Source organism: Sycon ciliatum, chromosome 1 (assembly GCF_964019385.1).
Source record: "Sycon ciliatum chromosome 1, ocSycCili1.1, whole genome shotgun sequence".
Lineage (NCBI taxonomy): Eukaryota > Metazoa > Porifera > Calcarea > Leucosolenida > Sycettidae > Sycon > Sycon ciliatum.
Genome location: NC_088643.1, coordinates 77,921,893 through 77,932,712, shown reverse-complemented (window position 1 = coordinate 77,932,712; position 10,820 = coordinate 77,921,893). Strand labels below are relative to the sequence as shown.

At 45.4% G+C, this 10,820-nt stretch overlaps 1 protein-coding gene across 1 annotated transcript in view; it reads right to left on the bottom strand.

Moving 5' to 3' along the window:
* Nucleotides 1-10,820, bottom strand: part of LOC135805621 (mucin-3B-like) — a 99,435-nt gene that overhangs the window by 83,416 nt on the left and 5,199 nt on the right. The window contains exons 3-5 of the mRNA XM_065319687.1: nucleotides 9,783-10,346; nucleotides 5,694-6,026; nucleotides 2,754-3,083 (exon numbers count right to left, since the gene is read on the bottom strand). Coding sequence (XP_065175759.1) covers nucleotides 2,754-3,083; nucleotides 5,694-6,026; nucleotides 9,783-10,346 — 1,227 coding nt within the window. The remainder of the gene's footprint in view (nucleotides 1-2,753; nucleotides 3,084-5,693; nucleotides 6,027-9,782; nucleotides 10,347-10,820) is intronic.

Here is a 10,820-nt window from a genome sequence, read left to right as displayed (position 1 = left end):
CCATACGTCTCCGGTGCGACTGGATACCACTACGCCTGCCTTCCCATTGCCAGTGTGGCCAGGCATTTGCAGTTGCCCACGCGCTCTCTTGTTCACTTGGAGGTTTTCCTACACTTCAGCATAACGGGGTTCGCAACATTACGGTGCCTGTCCTCAAGCGGGTCTCACATCAGATCGCCATGGAGCCCCACATCCAACCCCTCAGCGACGAAAAGCTCCGCTATCGCACAGCAATCTAAGATGACAGGCTCGGCTGGATGTTGTGGCGAGCGGCATTTGGGGAGGACGGTTCAAGCGCACTTTTCTCGATGTCGGGGTGTTTAACCCCTTCGCGCCGTCGAATCGTTCCTCCTCACTTGCTGCTTGCTACACCAAGCATGAGAAGGCCATGAAGCGTGCATATGAGCAGCGTATGAGGGAGGTCGAACACTGCACATTTGTCCCTGTCGTTCTCTCAACGACCGGTGGTATGGGAAAATGTGCGAATGCCCTATACAAGCGCATCGCCTCGCTGCTGTCAGAAAAGTAGGGTGAGCGCTTTTCTGCAGTCATCGCTATGCTCCGCTGCCGCCTGTGTTTTGCTCTACTGCGGGCCAGCCATATGAGCCTGGGTGGTGCTAGGCCTGTGTTCTCGTGCATCCCCGCTTCTTCCGCTGAGGTTGCTGTTGCCGAGGCTGCTGTTCTATCCTATTAGTTGTTCTTCTCTCTCTTTGATCTCTATGATCCTTTCACCATCTTTTACAATTTGCCAATGTTTTCATACCTGGTATGCTTTGTGCAATGATGTTTACACATTATTATTTAGATTACTGCATGTACTACTACTACAGTGGATATTGGTTATAAAGTCATCGGATATAGTGATAAACCGGCTATATTGATACAAAATGAAGATATCAAAAGCAAAACCAGAAAAAGCCAGTCAAATTATCATTATAACCAATATATCGGATATAGCGATAAATCGGCTATAAGGATACAGAATCACCATTCAAATCACCTCTTTGTGCAGAAAAATTATCGTCTATAGTGATAGCAACACACGAGTGTGAGGTATTGATGTCTTGACTTGGAGCCACATGTGCGTTTTCATAGTGTATTCTGGTCTGATGCTTCCTGGATGATGCCTTTGGGCCAAGAAGTTCTTCACTCTAGGCTGGGGAAGGTGCAGCAGCATGCACCAGGTATCAGTACGCTACATTAGCGCGATCGAGTACCCACACGTGTATAATGTGTATGTATGACGAGCGCAGTTGAAAATCGCCTGTAGTGATATACCGGTTATAGTGATAAAATGTGAAAAATCAGAAGGGCACTTTATAACCTATATCTACTGTACTCCTGACACTACAGTCTACAGAGAATTTTGGAACAAAATACGGTACCTCCCAGCCCTGTTAGTGGAAATAACTCAGCTGAGCCGCCAGTTGACTCCGAACGGAGCAGCAAAATGACTCGCATAGAGCCGCAAAATGACTCCGCATAGAGCCGCCAAGTGCTAAATATTACTCCGGATGTTCATAGCTCTCCACAAAAGAGAAACAAAAAGCCAGGACGCGGAAAGGAAATCGCAAGGAAATTGTGTGGGAAGAAATGTTCCGCCGCGTGCAAGCTCAAAAGTCAAAACAGCAAAGACCTTGCAAGAGACATTGCGCGAGGCCTCGAAGGGCGCGCGCCTGCATGACTCGTGCATGCGAACAGGTCAGGTCAGCTCGCTGGGCTGGCTATGCTACCACTCATATCCCATCCACGATCTCACAATTTTCTGCATTGTCCCGTCCAAGTGTTCAGAACGTCCCACAGCATGATTTCCATTAAGCAAATTTACTATAAAGAAATGCAGTCATTGTCAGCCGACTCCCAGATAGTTTCCTTGTGGTCTATCATGTCGTGAATTGAAATGACCTGAGAAATACTCAGCAGTAACAAATATTGTACAGGTCTCGACCCAAACCAAACACGATCCGCAGGAATCTATGACATGTCTTTCCCCGAGTTCATCAGTCAACTCCATGATTTTTTCCTGCTGTACTGTCAGGCGCCGAAGAACGGACCGCCGAAGAACGCACCGCCGAAGAACGGCCAGGCTAGAATTTCGCCATTTTTTATGAACGGTGTAGGCTAGATTTTTGAAGATAAGAACGGAAACCGTAATATACAATAATGTACACCCAGACGTGTTACTCTGCATAAATATAAATGTAAGACAGTACCATCGAATAAGAACGAAACTGTTGTGTTCGCTAAAAATAAGAACGGCCTAGGCTAGAGCCCTGACCCCCCCAGCTCTACGGCACCCGACAGTACTGTACTGAACGTGGCCACATTCTCCAAACCTGGCAGAAATTATAACTACCTTATATGGTAAATGAACTCTGACTTCTAAGAACATGTAGGCACCAATCCATGCCCATTCCAAATACACCACTGCAAAGAATTTGGGATGTGCTCCAATTAATTCTAGTTCATAACAAAATCTTAGTAGCTCAAAAATTTCTCAACGGACTGTAAAGAGAAGTACAACAAAACGAACTAATGTGAACAAGGAAACGTAACAGTTCCCCGAAAAAGAGACGAGGTGTCCCAGCAGTAAATTGTAGGGCGATGTTATGCACACGCTCGAGACATCTTCATCTTGTAACTCGTACTTGTGAATGTAACGACACTTGCGGCACAAATGTCATCAGTTTACTCGAAGATGGGGTGAATATTACGAACTGTTCCCAAAGCAGACTGCACACAATCAGACTTACCTGCATTACTGGTGTTGGTACTTGTCATTGCAGCTGGTCCACACACAGCCATCCTACATGGTTCAATGGATATTTCATACCTGCTGCCAGCTGTTAGCCCCATGATTTGATAGGAGAAATCTGTTTGTGCTGGATCACTACCAGCTGGAACTTGTTCACTGTTTGTAGTGAAATTACTTGTCTCCCCAGAGAGAATAGTGCGATTGTATACAACCACGTAGTGAGTCAAAGCTCCATGCAGTGTTCCAATTTCCGGTCTGATCCATGATACATTAGTGGTGTTTCCGGTTACAGCCGTGATGGTTAGGTTTTGGACAGGAGAGGTAGGATCTGAGTGGTTGTTGGAAACAGCATAAGGGAATAATTGCACACAATAGCACATCAAAGATTCATATTGAAGACTCCAAACCCTAGCATCTGTTTTTCATGCATAGTGATCACTGTCTGTAGTAGCAGAGGGGTTCAAATATTATGAGTAAAACATTTACTTGTACATTGCAGCTGAATATGTCCTCATGTTGTTACGTTCCTTGTTGAAGACTGGACTTTCAAATGTTTAACTAAAATAAAACATATGGATACGAGTTAAGAGTAACTCTCCATCACTGTAACATGACACTATATACAGTCAGAAAGTGCAATAACTAGGCACAAAACTGACAGAGTACTGAAACATTCGACGTCCTGACACCTAGCTTCAACACATCTCCGTAGCGCTAACCGACAGCTACGGAGATGTGTTGAAGCTAGGTGTCAGGACGTCGAATGTTTCAGTACTCTGTCAGTTTTGTGCCTAGTTATTGCACTTTCTGACTGTATATAGTATCATGTTACAGTGATGGAGAGTTACTCTTAACTCGTATCCATATGTCTTTTTCTCTTCCACATTTATTTATGGCTCAACATCCGAGTTTTAAAATAAAACACAATGGCTTATGTCGGGCCCTCTCCAGTACCACTAGGATTCTGAACCCTCGGCAGCGAGATGAAGTGCTGCCAGTAGCCACCGTCATCACACCACAACCCGTCCTGTGTGAGAGGATAAACTGGACCCGGCCAGACTAAACCCGGGTATCCTTTCATCAGTTTTCTGGAGAAAAACGGGGGGGGGGGGGGGCAAAGTCGGGCGTAAGGAACACAAGTACCATATTTTTCTGAGAATAAGCCGCACTGGTGTAAAAGGCGCACCCCCCCCCCCCCTTTATGCCCCGAAATACAGACATCTATTCTGTGCATCACCGTTAATTTGATCATTGGAGTATAAGCGGCACTCTACCTTTTTTTGGTAAATTTTGAGTGTTCAAAGTGCGGCATATACTCCGTAAAATATGGTGCCCCTGTCAGTGGAAATAACTCAGCTGAGTCGCCAAATTACTCAACACGGAGCAGTGAATTGACTCCGCATGGAGCCGCCAAATGACTCCACATGGAGCCGCCAAATGCTAAATTTTTCTGCGGGTGTTCATAGGTCTCCACAGAAGAGAAACTAAAAGCCGGGACGTGGAAAGGAAGTCGCAAGAAAATTGTGTGGGAACAAATGTTTCGGCACGTGCAAGCTCGAAAGTCAAAACAGCAATGAACTTTTGTTTTTGTTTTTTTGAATTCTTTATTCTCATGATGGCACCATCGCCAATAAGAGATAAGTTTATGAGAAGGTGAGATGCTGAGGGTGGGGCTGGGGGTTATGCAGTTGGAAAGTGATTTACATCACTTTGAATTTTACAAGTATGGGAGACGGTGAGCGCTGCAGGAGCAGATTGAGTTAATCAGCATTGCAAGAGAAATTGCGCGAGGCCTTGAAGGGCGTGTGCCTGCGAGACTTGCGCATGCGAACAGGTCGGGCCAGCTCACTGGGCTGGCTGTGAACTTGCGTTAGAATGCTACCACTCATATCCCATCCACGATCTCATAATTTTCTGCTTTGTTTTGTCCAAGTGTTCAGAACGCCCACAGCATGATTTCCACTGAGCAAATGTACTATAGTTTCCTGGTGGTCTATCATGTCGTGAAATAAAATGCCCTGAGAAGTACTCTGCGGTAACAAATATTGTACAGGTCTTGAACCGTGCCAAACACGATCCGCAGAAATCAGTGGCATGTCTTTTCCCCAGCTCATCAGTCAACTCCATGATTTTGTCCTACTGAACGTGGCCACATTCTGCAAACCTGGCAGAAATTATAACTACTTAATGAAGTAAATGAACTCTGACTTCCAACAACATGATGGAACCAATCCAAGCCCATTCAAAATACACTACTGCAAAGAATTTGGGATGTGCTCCAATTAATTCTCTACAAAATCTTAGTAGGTGTGTGTACAGGATGTGTAGCGGGCCGCAGTCTCTCTCGGAGGCAAATGCACACGGGTCTCAGTGAACACACTGTAACTAGCAATTGAAATGTAACTATAACTGACAATGAAATTAACTGGCTACTTAATTAACTGACTGGCAATAAAAGAATCGTGAGCACCAGCTTTTATACAAAGGCAGACTCCGTACGCTAATGTACGGGGATACGCTAACGTATGGGGATATAGTACGGGGATATGCTAACGTACGGGAATACAGTAACGTACGGGAATATGCTATGCTAAACACTATACGCTATACGCTGTGAAGTCACCAGCGTGCCAACGCTACAGTACAGATGTATGGATTTAAAATCTTAGTAGCTCAATAATTTCTCAAAGGATTGTAAAGAGAAGGACAACAAAACGGACTGACGTGAACAAGGAAAAGTAACAGTTCCCCGAAAAGGAGACGAGGTGTCCCAGCAGTACATTGTAGGACGATGTTATGCACACACTCAATACATCTTTATCTTGTAACTCGTACTTGTGAATGTAACGGCACTTGCAGCACAACTCATCAGCTAAAATGAAGATGGGGTGAATATTACGAATTGTTCCCAAAGCAGACTGCACACAACCAGACTTACCTGCATTACTGGTGTTGGTACTTGTCGTTGCAGCTGGTCCACACACAGCCATCCTACATGGTTCAATGGATATTTCATACCTGCTGCCAGCTGTTAGCCCCAGGATTTGATAGGAGAAATCTGTTTGTGCTGGATCACCAGCTGTAACTTGCACACTGTTTGTAGTGAAATGACTTGGCCCTGTCTCCCCAGAGAGAATAGTGCGATTGTATACAACCATGTAGTGAGTCAAAGCTCCGTGCAGTGTTCCAATTTCAGGTCTGACCCATGATACATTAGTGGTGTTTCCAGATACAGCCGTGACAGTTAGGTTTTGGACAGGAGAGGTTGGATCTGAGTGGTTGTTGGAAACAGCACAAGGGAATATTTGCACACAATTGCACATCAAAGATTCATATCGGAGACTCAAAAACCCTAGAATCTGTTTTTCATGCATAGTGATCACTGTCTGTAGTAGCAGAGGGGTTCCAACATTATGACTCCTAGAACATTTTACTTGTGTTGCAGCTGAATTTGTCCGCATGTTGTTACAGTACTTGTGGGAGACTGGATACCTTAAACTTTCAAATTACTAAAATACAATGACTTATGTCGGGCCCTCTCCAGTACCACTAGGATTCTGAACCCTCGGCAGCGAGAGGGAGTGCTGCCAGTAGCCACCGTCATCACACCACAACCCGTCCTGTGTGGGAGGATAAATTGGACCCGGCCAGACTATACCCCGGTATCCTTTCATCAGTTTTCTGGAGAAAAACGGGGGCGAGGAGGGGCAAGGTTGGGCGTAAGGAACACAAGTAGTGCATTTTTCGTTTCTGCATGCAGGACTTCCGCAAAGCAGCACCATCAGCTTGCCTGGAAGCAGACACGGCCCGCCTGCCGTACCAGCTGATGTAGTTTACTATGCATCACATGCTATTGGCCCAAAAACTCGGCGGGGACATACCAGGCGGGCGAAAGCCGCTACACACAAGTTTGCAATATCAATCAATTCTTGTTATTTCCTGCCTCTGATGTTATGTTGAGCATGCTCGTGGCCCATCTAGCCAGGTCAGTCCAGCCCAGTACCATTCGTGTGTATCTGTATGCTGTCCGCAACCTACAACTTGAAGCTGGCCATGCTGACCCTCTGGGCGATGTCTGGCTAGTTGGCGGGGAACACGTGCCTCTGCCAGCCCGGACCGGCCTCTGTTTGTGCTGGGTAATGGTCGGCCTCTGTCCCGATCGGCATTTACGGCAACTGTGAGGATGCTGCTCACCAGTTGTGGCTTTGACTCTGCGTTATACGCCGGCCACTCATTCCGGATAAGTGCCGCCACCACAGAAGCGCTGGCCGGGTTGCCAGACTCCATAATCAGAGAGGCGGGCAGATGGAACAGCGGTGCCTGCCTGAGGTACATCCGTACGCCGACTGAAGATAAGACATGGGTGGCTGCAACAATGGCCTCAGGCCCTGATATCAAATTCTGATATTGATCCTTGACCTAGCTTGCGCTGCTTACAGACTGCACGAGTGACTGTTCTTACGGCCCGTTCCGGGAGTGCCGATTTATGGAATATACTATAACCAGTTGCTCGTATCGGCACTCCCAGCTTAATCCAACACATTGTTGCTCTGTTGAGAATCGGGGGCTGCTAAACCTTGCTTTTGCGCACCGAAAAAATAGTTTGCACAATTCTGTGTTCTACTAGGCATGTTCACAAAACCTATGGTAATACTGGTTCTGTTTGCTGTGGTGCTGGACAGGTGATAGCTCTGCTCTCCTTGTGGCAGTGGTTGCAAATTTGTTGGCATAGGTACTTTGTCTGCTGCATTGAGATTAGAGCAGATGGGCATCAATGGCAGATAGTCAGCTGTCGGGGAGTCTGGGCCAACCCAGGGTTTGATTTAAGCGAGCTTCAACAGCTCTTGCTTTTGCGTTCGCGGACAGAAGACAGGATCATGCACCACAGGCATATCCACTTGGTCTCACGATTATCACGTCACTGCATTTTCTGCTCGATATTTTAAATAAAAAAGGAAAAAGGACCAACAACAACAACATTATTTAAAATATCAATTCGGATGGAGAGCCAAGGATTATTTATAAAAAAGTAAAAAGGGCCAAGGAACTACAAGTAACACTACACTGTCCACTAACACCACCAGTTACTAAACAATCAGCTCATGCGATAACATTGCACGACACTGACCGACGGTACTAACGTTCTACAACTAACTGGCTAACAGCTCTAGCACATCTTGGATGCGCACTCCAACAGCCTTTTCTTGATCTTTGCATCTTTTGAGCCACGCAAGTTGTGTGGAATGTTGCTTTGCGTCCTTGAATCGTGGTTTGACCGTATTGTCCAATGGTCTTGCCAGTATCGTCATCGACATGCATGAACACCCGCCAATTTCCTTCACAGCTGAGACTTTCAGCTCGTGCTTATCTTGGTTGCGCTCACCTTCCCCTCCTTACCGTATGCCAGTGCCTTCAAAGCCATGGCCTTATATTCGAAACACCGCTGCTTTCCTAGATATTTTAGATGCAAAATGACTCACCTACTACGCCATGCCATAAGATCACACCGTTTTTTTCTATGTTTCGTGTCACCTTATTCGATGAAATCAATGAGGGAGGGCGAAAAAAAGCCATCCAAAAAAACAGTGTACGTGCATTGCATTTGTGTACATCATATCACACACACACACACACATCACATCACAAGCCCATAGCCCTAAGGCCGTCGGGGCGTCACAGAGCAAGTATGAACAAGTGTGCATTTGTGTACAGTGGAGCTAAAAAAAGACCCGGCATTGTTCATGTATATTCATTCACACATGCATACATGAATACATGAGTGTAATTTCACTGTACAGTGAATGTCGCAAAGTAAGTTTATTGCACAATTCAATCTCTACTGATTGGTAACAACTGGCCAAACTCTGTCAGCGTTATCAGCATGCTTGTGGTCCAAACACAGGCGGCATGATGATTGCGTGACTTACGGCCCAGCTTACACACACAGCTACATGTACATGTATGTGAGCTGGGTACAATCATGCGACAAATAGAACAAATGATTATTAGTTACGATGCAACAATCATGTTCTGTTTTGTTTTTTTTGTGTTTTTTTTTGGAACTCCGGCTGTGAAATACACACGCGCGGGGGACGCGAAACATAGATAAAAAACGGTGTGGCCTAAAAGTCAAAGAAAGTCTACACAGAAATTTCAATCTAAATCTACTTGCTCACCCTTCCTGCTGGGCTGTAAGTGTGTTAGCATAGTACTTATTCCTTTTAAAAAATTTGAAAAATATACTTCAAATGCCAGTTCATTTATGAAGCCCATGGCTTTATAACTGAGACTGGCTTTATAATCGAATATACCGCCATGGCTTTAAAGGTGCGGACATACGGTATGTTATTTCTATAACTTAGAACCTTCCAAGTTGGAAGGCTGTTGGAGTGCGCATCCGAGATGTGCTAGAGCTGTTAGCCAGTTAGTTGTAGAACGTCAGTACCGTCGGTCAGTGTCGTGCAATGTTATCGCATGAGCTGATTGTTTAGTAACTGGTGGTGTTAGTGGACATTATAGTGTAACTTGTAGTTCCTTGGCCCTTTTTACTTTTTATAAATAATCCTTGGCTCTCCATCCGAATTGATATTTTAAATAATGAACGTTCTGTTGTTGCTGTTGTTGTTGTTGTTGTTTTAAATCTTTATTCTCACGATGGCCTGTGGCCAATAAGAGATAATAATTATAGTGAGATTAGTATGATGCGGAAGCTTCATGGCTAGCAGTGATCAAACTAGATGTACGGGTGAGCGTGGCTCGTGCACGAGCAGATTGAATTGAATTCTTTATTCTCACGATGGCACCATCGCCAATAAGAGATAAGTTTATGAGAAGGTGAGATGCTGTGGGTGTTGTTGTTGTTGTTGTTGTTGTTGTTGTTGTTGTTGTTGTTGTTGTTGTTGTTGTTGTTGTTGTTGTTGTTTTGAAATATTTATTCTCACTTTCTCACGATGTTGTTGTCGTTGTCGGCGTTTTAATTATTGACTTGAGATAGCACTTCTCCGCAGAAACCTGAATTTCTACTAACCTGCATCACTAGTGCTTATTGTTTTCTGTGCCTCAGGCCCACACTGGCTCGGAGGCATAGTTGTCATACTTGCCCCAGCTGCTGTTGTAGCAGATGCTATTGTTGTAGCGGATGCTATTGTTGTAGCGGATGCTATTGTTGTAGCAGATGCTGCTGTTGTAGGTGCCCCCGTCGATGTAACTATTGTTGTTGCTGGTGTATCTGATTCATTTGTTGATGCACCTGACCAGGTCATTGCATCTGCTGGTGTAGCTGACGAACTTGCTGGAGATGTTGGTGTGGTTGACTCAGTTGTCTCTTCATCGGATTCGCATGGCCAAACAGTTATGCGAAACATGCTGCCAGCAGACAACCCAGATATTGTGTGACTGTGTCTTCCCATGCCATTGCTTGCAAAGTCCGGAAGAGTTACATTTGTGACATTATACGGCACACCAGAGAGAAGCAAGCGGGTGTACCTGATTTTGTAGTAATCTATTGTTGGATCGGAATCGTCCCACGTCACCGTAATTGTATTGGCTAACGACGACGAAAGCACTAGATTTGAAACAGGCAAAGTCGGACCTGCAGTAGGAAAACACAATGCACACAACACGTTGCTATACCTTACCACACTACTCAGGGGAGCAAAGGCATGAGAATCTGCTGCACTCTCCTTCAACTAGTGGCCGCCCCTTTCGAAACTGATCGCACCACGGTATAATGCGCGGTTCGAGAAACGAATGCTAGAAATGCAGATTTCCCCAAGACATGTAGACCGAGTGCACAATGATGAGGTGTGCACAATGCTGAGGTGTGCACAATGCTGAGGTGTGCACAAAGTGAATGCAAACAACATGTAGGACAAAATGGGTGTTGCACTGGGGGTCTCTTGCACTGGGCGTCTCTTGCAATTATAGGGAGGTTTAGTTCCCACGTAACGGAAACGCGTACGTGGGTGATCCACGTAAAGTGGATGAAGGGCACCCACGTTGCAATGTTGTGTTTAGTCACACGGAGCAAACAAAAGCATGAAGCGAAAGGCCCAAACCTGGTCAA